The 18,606-nt window shown below is 33.9% G+C and overlaps 1 protein-coding gene across 1 annotated transcript in view; it reads right to left on the bottom strand.

Moving 5' to 3' along the window:
- Window positions 1-18,277, bottom strand: part of CCDC102B (coiled-coil domain containing 102B) — a 199,711-nt gene extending 181,434 nt beyond the window's left edge. The window contains exons 1-3 of the mRNA XM_021714109.1: window positions 17,652-18,277; window positions 14,801-15,021; window positions 5,525-5,633 (exon numbers count right to left, since the gene is read on the bottom strand). Of these exons, the coding sequence (XP_021569784.1) occupies window positions 5,525-5,633; window positions 14,801-15,021; window positions 17,652-18,257 (936 nt within the window). The 5' untranslated portion in view covers window positions 18,258-18,277. The remainder of the gene's footprint in view (window positions 1-5,524; window positions 5,634-14,800; window positions 15,022-17,651) is intronic.
- Between the last annotated feature and the right edge of the window lie 329 nt (window positions 18,278-18,606).

Here is an 18,606-nt window from a genome sequence, read left to right as displayed (position 1 = left end):
TCGCCGGAGCCCAGCGGGTCAAGGCTGCGGTGGTCAGGAGTGGCCACTGCACTCCAGTCTGGGCAACAGAGTGAGACTCCAACTCGAAAGAAAGAAAGAAAGAAGGAAGGAAGGAAGGGAGGGAGGGAGGGAGGGAGAGAGGGAGGGAAAGAAAGAAAGAAAGAAAGAAAGAAAGAAAGAAAGAAAGAAAGAAAGAAAGAAAGAAAGAAAGAAAGAAAGAAAGAAAGAAAGAAAGAAAGAAAGAAAGAAAGAAAGAGTGACTGGTAGTAATGGGAGACTGTCAGGGGAGGGGGGTGGGATCAGTTGAGGGAAACTGCTAAGAGAGAGAGGTGCATACCTCATCAACAAGGGTACCTGCATGATCAATGTTTATGTTCCTAACCCTGAATTGTACCCCACATCTTTATAATAAAAATCTTTAAAAAAAAAAAAAAAAGCATCAACTATTCAATCCAGCTGTGTGATGTAAGTCAAGCCCTTAATATGAGGGTTCAGGATTAGAAAGCCCATTTTCCCTTAAATATAAGCAAAAGCTTGACAGTATACAAGGGAGGACACCTGAAAAACAAGAGTTTATTTATTAAAAATTGTGTACTTATTCTTACGTATTTAAATTTCAGGCATCTTCAAAGTGCTCTCCATTGGATGCAATACACCTATCAAGACACCTTTTCCACTGCTCAAAACAGTTTTTGAAGTCATCAGTGTCGATGCCTTTTAGTGCTTCTACCGTTTTTGTTTCACCTCTTCCACATTGGCAAAATGTTTCCCTTTGAGAACATGTTTTGTTTAAATCCGGAGAAACAAAAAAAGTTGCTCTGGGTGAGATTGGGTGAATAGGATTAGTGGGGCATGGGGATCATGCTGTTTTTGGCTGCTGAACACTTAGTGCCGTGTGGGCAGGTTATTTCTGTAAATCACCCATCATGAAATGGGCCAATGGGTTAAAACAATCTCCAAAGAAATATTCACTGAAGCTAAACGCAGCCTCTTAACACAATGCTTGCTGGTACACTGATATCAATGAGTTCCTAGAACAACTTACCTAGTGGGGGAGTCTGGTACTACAAGGGTCCCACCCTCCAAAAGATAATTCCATTTTGACGGTACCCCCTTATATTTATCGATAATAATGAAAACAACATTTTAATTAATACATCTATTAAAATTATATTAATAAGTACAGTCATATTACATGATATATTGACTTTTGCCGCAGAAACTAGTTATATGCTTACCAAAGCCAATGTGTTTTGGGGGAGCTGCAGACACCATAAATCAGCTTAAATACATTTTCCAACATTCTTTACTTCTAAGCATTGCTATGCAGATGAGTATTCATTCGTGAATTATAAGTGGAAATAATGTACACTTCTCCCAAGCCTGGCCCAAATAATCTTCCCTATGTGATCCTCTCCTGTTTTTTATAATCACTGGTCAGATGATCTTGTGTCTACCTGTGTGACCTCTGACAAGTTGGGGGACAGTAGAGTCACTGGATAGCAGGAGAAGGTTGCCTTCCAAACACACATAGGGGCTGCGCATAAGTCAAAAGTAATCACCAGTAGATATGATGTACTGGAATTATGGGTACTGCTTGTTAAAGCAGTTAGGGTAAGAAGAGTGGTGTCATTATTGGGCACCCATTGAAATGTCAACTTCTAATGGTGTAGCCAGGTGGACTTGGATTTTCTTGGACTTCAGAATTACTTGGAAGATGGCTATGCTCTAAATAACAAGGCAGTCATAGAAGTGTTTCAAACAAGGGTACTGTGATCCAATCTAATGTTTTAGAAATATTCCCCTGTTGGTGGCAGGAAAATGAGTTCAAACAGGTTAACAGTGGTGGTGAAGAAACCTAGACGGAGACGGCAAAGTAAGAGGTAATGATGACTCTGTCTGGGGATGTAGCAGAGATGGAAAAGAATGAAGTGAGATACAGTTTGGAGATAGAATTAAAAAGATACAGTAAATGTTTATAGTCACTTCTATGGAATACTTTATTTAAGCTCCAGAAATGGCTATAAGAGGCAATGTTTCAAAATTAGTCTTGAGCTCAGAATGGCACTAATATTCAATCATGCTCCTATTTTTATTAAGTATCTTCTAGAACCCTCTCTCGTATGCAGACTAGCTCTCACATGGCATATCTTTTTAAAAGATAAGATATCTGTGTAGAATTTTAGCTACACACGCCTGGAAATTCTAATCTTCTATTTTCCCCAAATCAGAAAGATATTTTGAGGTGTTTAAAATAAGCTTTCAATGTAAACCATAAAAAAGTTCCACAATGCCTGTGTCTCTATAAATATTTATCTATAAATATTTATAAAAGAACATTATACTTTATAAACTTCTAGGCACATTGTTATGATCACAAAAGAGAGTTTTCTTAATAAAACCCATAAAAAAAAATCAAGGAAAAACACGGGTTTCATCTTGAAACTAATTTTAAAATGTTAACAAGTACTCTTTTTTTAAAAAAACATTTTTTTTATTTTAAAATTGTGGGCTACAGTTAAGGGTTAGGTATACAAATATTCATTGTTCAGGCACCCTTGTTGATAAGGGGTATTCTCCCGTCCCCAGATAGACAAAGGATCCCTTCCATTGTGGAAAGAATGACTCTGATTATTAAAGTGAGGTGTCATAATTATTTGTAATTGATGTTACTTACATAATATCTGATCCTCAGACCATGAAACTTTTATATAAATGATCATTTTGACACACTCAGAATTTATAATCTAATTCCAAGTCAGTACATACAGACTTACAAAGGAAAAGTTGAATTGATATTAAATTCTGCATAGAAATAGCATTTTGGATACAATTGCCTCTACTGTGTCTTGTCTTGGTTTAATTTTAAATACTTATTTTACAATTAAATTCTTAATTTTTTCTTCTTTAAATTTTAGTGATTTAAGAATTATTTCCTTCTAAAAGCCCACTAGACTTTCGAATACATTTTTAAAAGTCTAGGTCTATTAAATATGTCTATTTCCATCTTTAACAATTGCTAATCTTTCCATCAGCAGCTCTTAGTCAGGCATGTATTTTCTTCTAACAGTTATAGGCATCTACAAAAGAATTATACTTGTATTCAAACATTTTTATAAGTGAAGAACTGCAGTAAATGCAAAGGTTATTATTCAGAATTTTTGAGTATTAAAAGAATAAGAAAGGATAATTTATAAAAAGTTTTAAAGGATGTTCCACAATACACCTTTTTCTGATTGTCAATCAACTGTATGGGAACTTTAAATTCCTTGCACTTATAGTTTACAATTCTCTCTCTCTCTCTCTCTCTCTCTCTCTCTCTCTCTCTGTCATTTTCTTTTGAATCAGGGAATACAAGTGCATGTTTGTTACATGGACATATTTATGCATTGATGAGGATTGGATCTAAGGTAGCCCACTGTCTAGATAGTGAACATTGTACCCAATAGGAAATTTCTGCAGCTTAACCCCCTTTGTCACCTGCCCCCTTGGTGGTGTCTCTAATGTCTATTATTTCCATTGTTGTGGCCATTTAGCATATAAGTGAGAAGATGTGATGTCTAGTTTTCTGTTTCTGAGTTAATTCACTTGGAATCATTCTACTCAGCCCTGTCCATGTTGTGGCAAAGGACATGATTTCATTCCTTTTAGGGGTATGTTGTATTCCAAGGTGTACACAAACATTTTCTTTATCCAATCAGTCATGGGTGGACACTTAAGGTTGCGCCATAATTTTACTACACAATGCTATTTCTAAATGTAGCATAGCATCAATATAAAAAATAATTAAACAAAGAATAGATAATTTCATGTGACTAAATGTTATTTTTCCAGTTTTTAAACATGTGATAATATCTTATAAAATAATTTAAGTATATATTGCTCCAAAAATTTAAGAATATCAAAAATTTCTTGTTAGAAGATAGAAAAAATATTTTTAAAGTATTCTCATATGAATAATTCAATATTTTTATCTTATCGGTATTTATAACTTTTCATTGTCTACAAACATTTTCACATTCATTGTTCAACTCTGTAGTTCATTTGATTAAACAGTCAAAAATTAATATGTAAATTTTCTACAATTTTGAGGTCCCTTCTGTTCTGAAAACCCTACCAGCATATTATCTAATAAATACATCTTATATATTAGTATACATTTCCATATGATCATCAAATACAAACCCAATTTAAACTGTATAATGCCACATTCTCTTTTTTTCCCCTCTCACTAATGTAACTTTGCTAAGGAATTTAGCTTGGACATTTTCAGATTTGTTACAAAAATCATCTTTGAACAGAAAACATTAAACATTTTCAAAAAAGAATATTGCTTTGTAAATCAACTCAAAAGCCTGACTTTCACTCAAAGCACTTGCTACATAAATGTTACTTTTAAAAGTTTATAAAACTGATAACATTAACAAGTCTGTACTGCACACTAGTGGCAAGAGGTTATAAATACATGTTGCTTTGTTTTGTTTTGTTTTACCTAAATTTAAGACGAATTCCTCCCTAAATGTTAGCTTTTCAGTCAAATTTAGAACCCATTATATTATAGAGCGTATACACATGCACTTTAAACATAACATGATTTTTGTATTGTGACCGGTTTCTCTAGGATATATTAATGTATTGTGAATGTCACACATAAAGACAGATACCTGTGCATATAAATACTATGAATCTCTATATCCATGTATATGTGTATGTATATATCATCAATATGCATGCACACACACATGTATATAAATGTGTATAATATACATTGTGCAAATATCCACTAAATGTCAACTCATGTGAAAGTATTTAGTCATTTTTCTCATTATTTTTCTTTTCTCTGCTCATTACTCTTTCTCTCATACTTATTTAGTGCAATGCTTTAGTACACATATGAGCACTATGTACAATTAAATCTATTTAAATACTTAATATTAATTAACCATTGAACAAATAAGAAGGGTTCAGGATGGCATTTTATTGATAAAACTCCAAAAGAAAAGTGTAAGAGCAAGTGACAGATCCTGAAAAACTATGTCAGTATGAAAAGAACCTAAATACACTTGAGATAAATTGACATTTTCAGATTGCTTCATGAAAGAATAAGATAAAATGTTTAGGATAGGTGGTAATGATGCCATAAGATATCTTCAGCTACTCCCTCAAATGTTCCTATAATGGATAATTTATTGTGTCACATAGCAGATCATGAAACAATTGACTGTCTATATGTATGTCAAAACATAATTTGTAGAGTTTAATATATGCAATATGATTTTTGAAAAGAAATAAAGACCAACATAAAACTGCAAAATTCATTATTTATAACAATATTTCTTATAGCCTGAATTTGACTAAGCCCACTATCGACAAATGGCTTCAAATATTCCTCTTATAAAGAAAATTTAATTCTTTTACCTCTCTTCCTCTTGTTTGTTGAGACATTTGCCTTCTGCCCACTTATATATCCAAAAGAAAGAACACTTTGGGTTTAATTTCGTCATTTATATTATATGTCTCATACCTCTTTCACATTTGGGGGCTTCAATTCTTTCAATTCTTCATACTTCCATTTCCATAGAGACAAAGCTGACTCCAGTCGTTCTACTTCTTTTTCCAAAGCTGTGCGCATTCTAAATCATAGAAGGACAAAATTATAGAACTTCGCAGCAACTTGAATGGACATAGAGTCTATAATACTGAGTGATCTATCACAGAAACAAAGAACTGAGTACCATATGTTCTCACTCATAAGCGGACCCTGAACAATTATCATAGCACTACAAGAAAGGGATTGGCAGTAGTGGAAAACTGTCGGGGGCGGGGAGAGGTGCACACGTCATCATTACCTGTACAATGATCATTTGTATACCTAACCCTGAACCGTACACCTTTAAAATAAAAAACATTAAATAACTAAAAGAAAGAAAAATAAACTTTAATTTTAAAATAATTTTCAGTTTGCATTGATTTTTCCATTTTTCTAATTTTTATATACTTGTATGTGATCAATGTAATGAGAGAAAATAATTTCTAGTTTATTAAAATTATAAATATATTTTTTAAAAAGGCCAAGCATGGTGACTCAAACTGTAATCACAGCACTTTGGGAGATTGAGGCGAGAGAATTGTCTGAGGCCAAGGGTTCGAGACCAGCCTGGGAATCTTGGTGAGATCTCGTCTCTTCAATAAATCAAAAAATAAGCCGGACATAGTTGTACACACCTGTAGTTCCAGCTCTTGGAAGGTTGAGGTGAAAGTATTGACTAAGCCCAGAAGGTTGAGGCTGCAATGGCTGTGAGCGTGCCAGCTGGGGCAACAGAGTGAGACTTCAACTCAAAATAAAAAATAATATAAAAAATTATAAATATTGAAGAAAGTTTCTTTTAGTCTGACATTTAGCTTTATAATAGATTAAATAGTTTTAATTTGACTTTGCCAATATTAAGTTTCTGCCTGCTTTCTTCTTTAGGAAGGAGCTAAAAAACCCGGAATTTATTTATTAAAAAATTGTGTATTTATCCTTACATATTTAAACTTTAAGTTCCTACAAAGTACTCTCCATTAGATGCAATACACTAATGAGATGGCTTTTCCACTGGTCAGAACAGTTTTTGAACTTGTCAAGTTTTGATGTCGTTTAGTGCCCCTGCTTTTTTTTTTTTTTTTCACCTTTTCCCATTGAGGACATTTTTTCATCTGTGGAAACAAACAAGTTGCTCAGGATGCGATCTCAGGTGAGTAGGAAAGGCAGGGACAGGTCATGCTGTTTTTGGTCAAAAACTGCTGAACAGTCAGCATGGTGTTAACAGGTACTCTGTAAATCACCCATCATAAGATGGGGAAATGAGTTGAAAATTTCGACAAAAAAAAATTAACTGAAGTCCAATGCAGCCTCTCACAACAACGCTAGCTGGTACGCTGATGCCAGTGCATTCCTAGAACACTTACCTAGCAAAGGAAACCTGTGCTATAAGAGGCCCACCTTTCAGAAGATAATTCCAGTTTTATGGGGGTCCCCTCTTGTATATTTTATGCATTTCTCTCATTTTCTTTTATTCATCTTCTTTCCTTACATAGGAGGATGTATATATTTCTAATTTTTGAATGTGCCCAATTTTGTTGTAATAAAGTATTTTCGCTGGACTCTTTATTTAAATTATTTAAAATAATTTAAATTAATTTCTCTATTTGTAGAACTAGCAACAGAACTAGGAATAAAATTTGATCCTTTACAATCTCAACCATCAATTTTTATTTATTTGCCCACAATATCTGTTAAAGTGAGTCATTGATCATTGTTTTATTTCTAGTTGTAATTAGCATGCCATCGACTCTTGCCATTAGCCTGTTCTTATCTGTGTGGTAGATTAGATTACTTTTTAAAAATACTCATTCTTTTTTCTCTATTTCTATGGACAGAGTCAATTTCCTCATCTTTTAATTCTAGACTTTCACAGTGGGATACAAGCTGATATGACAGAAGCAGAAATTTGAAAAGAACTTGTGTGTTTGGGCACCAAGTTAGTAAATTTTGATTATCATGTGATACAGATTTTGTGATATCAGTTACAGTATTATTGTATTTATTTATTTATTTATTTATTTTGAGTTGGAGTCTCACTCTGTCACCCAGACTGGAGTGCAGTGGCCGCTCACGGCCACCGCAACCTCGACCTGCTGGGCTCCGGCGATCCTTCTGCCTCAGCCTTCCAAGTAGCCGGAATTACAGGCATGTGCTACCACGCCCGGCTGATTTTTTTTTATTTATTATAGAGATGAGGTCTTGCTGCCCAGGCGAGTCTCGAACCCGCGGACTCAGGCAATCCACTCACCTCAACCTCCCAAAGGTGCGGGATTACAGCCTGAGCCACCGAGCCCGGCTTATTATTGTATTTATAATGAGCTATTATATACACATAAATCTATTTCAGTAATGTTAAATGTCACTAGAAAGATCTTAAAAACATATTCACAGAGCTAAAAAATGCGTGCAGAATCAAAATCGAATACCATTTACATATTTATAAAAACTATGACTCTTCTTGGTAACAGTATTATGGTAATACTTCAAAATAGTATGAGGTTGTAAACATATTTGTTTAATACAATCAAATGGATAAGGAGCCTATTAAAAAGTTGTATAATTATATTTGAAGGAATCAAACCATAAAATTGAAAGAGGATATAAGAGAATTAGTTAGAGCTTAGCTTAAGCTCAAATGATACAGGTTGCAAAAAAAATTAGTGCAAAGCTCCATTTATGGACTAATTCGGATTCCTTTGTTAAGACAATAAATTCATTAAACAAAATTAACAAATAAAAAAGTTCAACATGAAAGTCTAGGTCTTATGAACATTTCATATGACTGTTCATGCCTCCAGATTAACTACCCTAGCCAAAATTTCTGATAGATAAACAAATGTAGTCAGATGAAGACACCCAGGTTGCTTATTATGATATAATTTTTACCCTTTGTGGATGTGTTTGTGAAGTCAAGAAGAATAGAATTAAGTATAAAATAATAAGCAAATCACCAAATATTAATATTTTGTGTAAAATTTAGAAAAATACATCTAAAAACCAATATATAGTGAAATATGTTTCATATATGACATTCAAATATTTTTAATTTGGGAATGAAAATGTATATTAGAAAACTTAAAACATGTTGATATTGACTTAGATTTGTGTAAGTTGAAAAGTATAATAAAGTTGTACTTAGTTTGTAACTTTATTGGAATATTTGAGATAAGAATCGCCAACTTTATCATATTATTTAACATATTAGATCTATTTGAGAACTTGGAAATGTTTTGTCAGTAACTGAAAATCTTAAAAATCAAACAGAGGCCTGGTGCGGTAGCTCAAGCTTGTTATCCCAGCACTTTGGGAGGCCAAGGTGAGAGGATTACCTGAGCGCATGGGTTCAAGAACAGCCTGAGCAATTTGGTGAGACCTCATCTCTACGCTAAATAAAAATGTTTTAAAAATTAGCAGGGGTGGTTGTGTGTGCCTGTAGTTCTGACAACTTGGAAGGCTGAGGCGGAAGGATGGCACGAGCCCAGCAGGTCGACGCTGTGGTGACTGTGATCGGGCCACTACTGCACTCCAGCCTGGGCCATGGAGTGAGACTCCAACTCAAATAATAATAATAATAAATAAATAAATAGAATATGCTTAATTAATTACATAATTTTATTAAAGGTTTGAATTGACTACATTTGTGCAATAGCACATACACTGATAATCTTTTCCTTAAAATTTTGAGAAATATTTTACTTATACATAGAATAACAGAAAAATTATACTTGATAATTTTTAAAAATCTAAATTATAAATTTATAAATTCAAAATCATACATGTCGAAAAATCAAAACTCACATTAGTATAAAAATCATTTGTGATTACTGAGGAATAAATGTTGAGCCTCAAAAATATCATCAAAATTATTGGGGTAGCTATTTTTTTCAGGGTTTTATAAGTAGTTAAAGAAGATCATTTGAAGCTATGTATTAAACTTTTAATTTTAGTTATATATAAATAGAGATATAAAGAAATTATTACATCTAGATTATATCTAGACACAGAATAAATATTCAAATCCTGTTTATAAAATAAAAGTAATAGAATTTACTAAAGTAAGTTAAAATGTATAGATAACAATTTGTATTCCTTGTTTAAGGCAAATTAGTAACTTTTCAAAGATAGTAATGTTTACTTCTTTAAGTATACATCTTAAATGAAATAACTAACATTCATTAATTTCCTGAAAGGAAAACATGCATTTTTATTATGTAAAATGTTACAATTTGCTCGGGGGAGTGAGAAGGCAGACAACTTATTAAAAATTATTTAACGGCAATGTGATCCTTGAGTATTTTTTAGTATAGCCCTATCAAAAAATTCTTTTACTTCAAGCCAAGCATTAAGGATGCTGCACATCTAAATTTATGCAGCAGGGGGCACTCTACAAATTCTCAAATTTTCTGGTCTAATCGAGCTATACTTTAGAGAGATTTTCAAGATTGATGAATTCTATAGTAGGATTTAAAATTAAAATGAATACTATTTTCATGCTATTTAAACTACAAGAAAGCAAAGAAAATATCTAAAGTATATCACATTTTATATACACATTCTTTATGAGGACAAAATTAAGAAGATAAAGTTCAGCAAAAAATATAGTATCTTTAATATGATGATAAAAGTTTTTTAAAGTTTTATTGCTAAAATATATAATATTCCAGGATCTAAAAGGTAAACTGTGAGCCAAAGTTATTTTTATATAAGAATGTGATTACATCTCTTTGCAATTTTTAAATATTTTGTTAATTGTCCTGATCCCATGATAAATAAAGTTTGCATTTCTAGACAAGAATATTACTCAAATATCTCTCAAGGGTAAATAGTCCTAAAATAGTAATATCTAGGGTTAAATATGAATAATTTTTGAACGTGAAAAATTTTATTCAATTGCCATTTTCTGAAAGGGTCTCTTAATATCAAAATGTTACTGAATAAAATAACTGTCCTGCAATAACATGTAGATATCCATTTTATAACAGTCCAAAACTGAGAGTTAGTATTAAACTGTTAACAATAAAAGTTTTTACAAATATACATTTAATAAGCAACATATGTGTCATTTTGCAATTGCACTTCCAACTATTTATAATTACATCAATCAACATTAGGTGTTTTTAGTTGCAAACCGTCAAAGCCATACAAAGCTAATTTCATTAGAAAAGAGATATATTTAAAGTATGATGTTAAATTCAGCGATCTCCAGGAGGGCCATAGAACGAGGCTTGGAGGCAACGCAGCCAGGGACAAGGGCCCCTCTTATGCCACTAAACTGGTGCTACAAAGAACTGCCTGTCTGTTGTTTGTATACTCTCCTGGTATCAATTATGTACCTGGCAAGCAAATATATTCAAAATAGCCAATTTGAGCGGAAAAGGATATTAATACCTCAAAAAAAAATCTAAGAGATCTCTAGAAAATACATGCAGCTAGAAGTGGCTATAATAAAGTGATAGAAATCTTCCCATGAGCACAACATTATGACCACCATCAAGGTACAGACATCACTACAAGACTTCAGTGTACCACGAATGTGAGATAATAGGTAGTACCACTAGGAACCAGAGGCCACTGCTGCCTCGAGAAATAAGATGTAACTACTGGGGCAACTTTCTCCTCACAGATTCTGTTTGCTTTCTGCTTGCTTGGAGCATTTGCTTGGCTTAAGAGTCTAGGTGGTGACTTTTTTATGGCTGTGTAGTATTCCATCGTGTATATGTACCACATTTTTAAAATCCATTCCTCTTTTGATGGACAGCATGGTTGATTCCAGGTTCTCACTATTGTGAACTATGCTATGATAGACTTAACGTGTGCAGGTACCTTTTTGATAGAATGATTTGAGTTCTTCAGGGTATATTCCCAGTAAGGGGATTGCGGGGTCATATGGGAGGTCGATATTTAGAACTTTTAGGAATCGCCACACTGTTTTCTGTCTGTCTGGGGACGAGGAGACACCCTTTATCAACAAGGGTGCCTGAACGAAACATATTTGTATACCTAACCCTTAACTGTACCCCACAATATCAAAATAAAAAATATTGATTAATAAAAAAAAGAGTCTAGGTGGTGACATCTGACTAGCTATTGCTAGGTCAAGTGTCAGCATCCTCATTGCAAGGGAGACTGTGGCAGAGACTTACTATCATTTTCATAATTATGCAGAGATGTAAACTCTGTTTCATGAGCTAGAGGGATGTCCAACCATGAAATAGATGCTGGACCGTCAAAACACGTTCATCAAAATATTTTATCTCACAGTTTCTCATATCTAATATTTGGTATTGCCAAAGCTCCTCTTTCTAAATTTAAAGTATATTTAGCTCTATAAAAGGATAAGGTTTCCCAACCTTACTCCCCAAGTTTTCTATCTGAGAAGACTTTATCTAAGTCATCAGAAATGTATACATTCTCAGTATATGAGAAGCTTTCATAGACTGGATAATTATCCATAAAACTGAACAGTACTCAGAATACAAATAAAATAATAAGGTTTAGTATATTTGATGAGAAGGTTCCAGCCAGACAGTGGATAAAACGAGTCCCAGGGTTTCCTGAGCTGATTTCTGAGCATGAGTCGAGAAAATGTCCCCACTAGATGGGAACATGGAAAAAAATAAGTTCACATCTTCTCAATTCAAACCACCCACTCGCTGAGATTCCAGGAGGGAGAATTTAAAAGATTTATAGCAATAACATATTCCATATTCTTGGGAAACATTATCTTGTGATAGAAAAATAACTACAATTGCCTCATGTGAATTGCATGCAAATGTTGATTCATGGACACGGGCACCATGATTCATAGCATCTGTAGACTGTTTCTTAAAGAGGAGAGTAGACAGAGCCAAATCAAAGCTCCCTTTCTTCTCGTATTCTTTGACTCCCTTATGGTTTATATACTGAAACTTTTGAGAACTAGAGACTTAACTTACTCTGAGGATTATTCCCAGAAAGTCAAAAATATATGCTGAGTATATGTGTGGAGCACGCATGCAAAGATAGTATATAGGTATCACTCAAACTGCAGCTTAGAATAGAAAAGTTTGTATCTAGGAAAAAGCAGCTTCACATTTTTCCTGTGACACTAATCAGTGAGCTAACATTGTGAGAGAGTTTGAGAAAAGTCCATCATGACCAGAATGTTGTCTTTCAGGAACCAAAAGCAGAGAGGTTAGAACTTAAGTGAGATTTGTAGGTCCAGCTAAAATTAGTCAATAATATGTGTGCGAGTCTAAATCAACTTTATTCTCTTTTCCGTTAATGTTGATTGTCTCTATTAGGAATTTACACTTGATGGCCGAATAACAAGTATTCTGTACACAGATTTTAGATGATCACAATCTATTAAAATGGTGAAGTATAGACAAAGAATCTGAAAAAGGTAGTTGGTGGCACAAGTAGATTTCAAAGGGACTAATGAGAAATTTCTGACTGGCAGAAAACAAATGACAGACTAAGAACTTAAAGCACTTATCAAAGGGATACATATTAATCCCTTTTTCAGTCCACTTAAACCAGAGAAATTAAAATCATGATAAAATATGTATAGTCATATTTATATATCATGTATATATATTTATATATATCCCTATCTGCCCATTGTGTTTTATAACTAAAGAAATAATTAATTATTTTTAGGGTTTGGGACCACATTTTAAAGTGCATCAAATATTTCACATTGTGCTAATAAATTTATATAAGCTGATCACAAAGAAATAATAAAACAAAAGAAAAAAACTATTGAGTAATTCATATTACCAGCTTCACATTCCAGGACCATTATTTGTGTTTAATCTTTGCAAGAATTCTGTGAGGAAGGCTATGACAGATTGTATTTTGCAAAGATCATTGTCACCATGATCACATTCTACACAACCTTATGATAAAAGAATTTTGACAATTCTCTTATTGAAAGGGCCCCTCTTTCTTGAACTTTAGTGAACCTTTGAGACTACCACCACAAATAAGTGGGTCAGAAGTGATCCTATGTGACTTTTTTTTCCTTTTCTTTTTTTTAGATAGGATCTCACTCTGTCACCTAGGCTGGAGGACAGTGGCATGATCATAGCTCACTGCAATCTTGACCTGGGCTTAAGTGATCCTCCCACCTCAGTCTCCTGAGTAGCTAGGACCACAGGGGCACACCACCATATCTGACTAATTTATCTTATTTATATTTTTGCAGAGACAAAGTCTCATTATGTTGCTCAGCCTCAAATGATATTTCTGCTTTAGCCTTGACCTCCCAAAATGCCAGGATTAAAAGTCCGAGCCACAGCACACCTCCACTATGTGACTTTTAAGGCATGATCATTAAAATGCCGTGTGTTTCTATCTATTTTCACTTGAAAACTAACCACTATGCAGTGAGAAAGCCAAGCAGCCACATGAATAGACCACATGCAGGTGTTCCAGCTGAGGCCCAGATGAGAACCAAGATGCACTGCCAGATGAATGAGTCAAGCTTCCGATAATTCCAGCCCCAGCCTCGGAGCCATCTCACCTGATGCCACATATGAGAGAGAATCTGCCCATGCCAAGCCATATTCAAGATTCATGAACAAAATACGTGGTTGTAGTTTTAATAACCATTGTGTGGGTGTTTGTTTCAAAATAATAGATAACTGGAACATAACGTCACTACCCCTATTTTTACAAAGAGGCAACATCTGATATCACATAGCTAGAAGCTAGAATATGTCAGAACAAATACAAATATTCAGGTTACTTAATCACTAGGCTAGTGCCCTATCTTCTGTACCACAATGGTCCAAGTATAAGGCATCTTTTTCTGTAAATAATACCTCACAAAACTGATTGTCCTGTTGCTAATATTCATTCTCATTGACTCATTGAAGTCCAAAAAAGTTGAAAAAATTAGAAAAGACACTGCATATTTTAACCATATACTTGAAGAATTCAGATACAATTAAAGTGACTCTATCAGAGATAATGAGAACATGGTTAGGACAAAGGTCACCTTAAAAGAATAACTACTAATGAGTTATAAATTACTTTTAAAATTCAAAATATGTATATCTGTCAAACTAATTCAGCTCGCTAAAACTTCTTCAATGGCTAATATTGATTTAAATCTTAAAAAGTAATGACCAAACATGGGTTAAACACATTATCAAGTGACCAACACATCAGTCGTAACCATTTTAGTAGATTTTAGTAGACTTAAGGGAGGCAATAGTTAGCACTTACTCTTTTTCCTTCCATAGAACTTTTTGGAATTCATCCAAATGCACTTGCAAAGCTGAAATTTCAGTTACTCCATTTTTCAGAGGCAGATGAATTGCTTGCAGTCCCAGTACAGGTTTCGTTGCACAGTTTTCAGAACCATCATTCTTGAATAAATCAACACAATCTAGATTGGGTTTCATCTCCTCATTTAATCTTAGTGGATCAATAACCACACCTTCTTCCTGAAAAAAAAAATTGGTAAATATTTAAATCTCTCATGTGAAATATCATAGAAAAGCTGGCCTCAGTGGCTCAGCCTGTAATCCCGCACCTTTGGGAGGCTGAGGTGAGTGGATTGCCTGAGTCAGTGGGTTCGAGACCCGCCTGGGCAGCTAGACCTCATCTCTACAATAAATAACAAAATTGGCCGGGTGTGGTAGCAGGCGCCTGTCGTTCCAGCTACTCGGAAGGCTGAGGTGGAAGGATCGCCGGAGCCCAGCAGGTCGAGGCTGCGGTGGCCGGGAGTGGCCACTGCACTCCAGTCTGGGCGACAGAGTGAGACTCCAACTCAAAAAAAAAAAAAAGAAATATCATAGAAAATACATTTTAAGAAGGAAATAAGTGTTACAATACAGAGTCAAATCCATATTTTTATTTCATTATTATTCCCTAAGGGTGTTATATGTTCTAACTAACTTGCGTTCTTTTTCACACTTATTTTTCTTTCAATGTTCTCCCTTATTGTAATAAAGCACACTTCTTAAAAGGTCTGCTTTAACTTTTAGATCGCTTTCTTGTTCTAATCAGAGCTAAAAATAACTGTGCAAAAACTTGAACAGCTGCAATAAATTTTAAATGAGTTAATTAATTCCTCTTTAAAGCTTCTTTTGTCACAAGACACTTGAGAGTTTTCAAAGTAAAGCCAATGATTATTTTTTTAAACATTTTTGGAAAACAAAGTGGAAAAAAAATTCAGGAAGCTTTTGAACATTTTAATAAATTTGTTTATTGCTTTATTTCCCTAGTCAAATCTCCAATATAACTAGATGGGACATTTTAATAAGCATGGCCATCATATCAAAATCTTGTAGCATAATTTCAAAACTTCACAGAATCCATGCTACTGATATTTGTCTATTATTTAAACGCTTTCTGAGTTTTCACTGAAATAAAGTCAATTCAAATAAAATCTCAATGAATAGTCCAGTAAAATCTCAATGGTGCTTCATTTACAGTATTTTATTTTGATAATTAATATAATAAGACGTGTTGTTCTCCACGGAAAACACTGTAGTCAAATATGCAGGAATTTTTATCATTAGGCCTAGGGTTGGCAAAGAAACTTTTCAAAAAAAAAAAAGAAAAGAAAATTCATTAAAGCTTCTTCAATGTTTAATATTTATTTACCTACCATCAGAAAAAATTTCCTAATTTCCTATGTTTTTTCCAAGTATGTATGATTTGTCTTTGATACTAATGATACAAAGATACTTCAGATAAAACCCAATACATTGAGAATTTCCCAGCCTAATACATGTGGAAAGAATCCTTTACTTTCTCAAATGTGGAGTCTAGTGACATATAATAATAATTGAATGATTTCTGGGAACATTATACGAGTTATGTTCCCTCATCCCTATCACTGCATTCCAATACATGTATTAAAATAACTAAATTTTGAAAATATATGTTGCTTTGCCAAAGATATACACAAAGGTACTGGCAGCTTGGATTATCAAGTTAAATAATTTTTTAAAAAATCTAGAAGATCGATTAATTAGAAGTTATTGTGTTAGTGTAATCTTTAAAATTTTTTTCATCTATGATTGAATCTAGGCTATATCTACCATAAATTCTATGCATTATAGACAAGCTTAAAATTTTATATGGGATTATAGAGGTGCAAGATGTTAATTAACAGTATTTAGAGGTGGAAAGAAAGTAGAAAGAAGTAACAGAATAAACTAATACTATGATAAGTGCTTTCATGCACTCCTAAAGTTTCCCAAAGTATGTTCTCTGGGTTGTTTATTGCCAACTATTACAATGTTTAAAACAAAAGTAGAGATGGTGGTAGTTTACAGTTGAATGAGTATATAAACTGGTAGGCCAAATAAAATGTTTTAAAAGTTTCACAGAAGCTCTAAGATTTAAAGTATGCCAACAAATTCCAAGAGTGGGTCATGTGAACCATTTCCTAAAGGTATTTGCCTATGGTACCTATTTTACCAGGAGCAAATTGTAAGACAAGAGTTCCAAACCTTGAGAAATATTCAAACTGCTTTTTGAATCTTTTATAATTTTGACATAATTAGGGTAAAGGGAAAGAAATGTTTCCAAATATTTTATTTTCACGTAAAAAATGCTGGGCTAATATTTGCCATAGATATCAGTAAAATCACCGCCAAGGGTTGAAATGATGATTCCCCAAAATTCATTTGCTGAAGTCCTAACACCCAGTGCCTTAGAAGGTGACAATTATTAGAGACAGGGCCTTTAGAGATAGGATTTATTTAAATTGGGATCATTATGGTGGGCCTGATGATGGGGTCCTCATGAGAAGAGGAAATTAGGACTCAGACATGTATACAGAGAAAAGACAACATGCAGAGAAAATATGGCCACCTATAAGTCTAAGAGAGAGGCATCAGAAGAAACCAACCCTGCTGACAATGTGGTCTCATATTTCTGATTTTCACAACTTAAAAGAATAAATTTATTTTGCTTAAGGCACCCAGATTGTGGTACTTTGTTATGACAGCCTTGGCAGACTAATATAGTCAACACTGAGTTTCTCTTATTTTTCATCACTATGTATGTCATTCAAAAATGCACATCTCTAGACTGCTCTGTGAATTTTTTTTTTTCTTACCGTACTATTTGTTTTTTGCTTTGTAGAGAATTGTCTTTTTATTAGGCACTCTCTGATAGACTCACACATTTGGGAATGACTTTGAAATTGGCCTCTATGTTCACAGGACACTTCTATGAAACCAGGAAGCTTCAGGTTCTGGGTAACTTTAGCTTCCAATGCCTCCTTTTGAGGTGGCAAACTTTGTTTCTTCCTCAGTGCGCTCAATTCTTTCATCACCATCTCTAATTTTATTCTGAGTTGCCTTCCTTCCTCCCTAGCACTGTTCCTTTCAGCTCGAACTTTACTCCATTTTTCCCTCCAATTGGCTGTGCAGTCTGACCACCACCGCATGGTCTTTTCCATCTGGGCAGCTCTGGCCTTGACTTCTTCAAGCTCTCGCAGGCGAAGTTCTTCACCAATATCCCATTCGTTGGTGTTATGTGAGTGAGCACAGAAATTGTGGACTGCATAAGATTGTAGTTCATAAGGTGGGAAGCAAGAATTACAAGTATCCCTGGAAGGTGAGGCAGTTGCTACCGTGTCACAGCGTGTTTTAATCGATGACTGCTGCATCTGGAAGATTTGTGTTTCCTCAATTAATCGATGAATGGAATCTAAATTCATGTTTATATTTAAAGTCCTAAGAAAAGATAAAGGATATAATTACACACTTGAATTTTCCTTGCAATAATTGTAAGAGCATGAGCTACATTTTAAAAAATAGTTAATGAAAAGAATGCATCTTTCCAATATTGCATATTTTTCCAGTTTAACTAAAAATATACAACAATCTATGCATTTGCAATTATCTTCTAAGGAACAGAAATTGCTCATATTTTGCCAAACAAATAAAAATAAAAATACAAGATTCAACTGAAGATGGCATATGACATACAGAATTCATTTCAACACATCCAATTCTATTCAGGTCATATTTATTGTAACATTGTCCAATACAAAATAAAAATTGTAA

The sequence above is a fragment of the Carlito syrichta genome, unplaced genomic scaffold (genome assembly GCF_000164805.1).
Source record: "Carlito syrichta isolate Samal-C Ts95f unplaced genomic scaffold, Tarsius_syrichta-2.0.1 Scaffold305237, whole genome shotgun sequence".
Lineage (NCBI taxonomy): Eukaryota > Metazoa > Chordata > Mammalia > Primates > Tarsiidae > Carlito > Carlito syrichta.
This window is presented reverse-complemented; position numbering and strand designations above follow the sequence as displayed.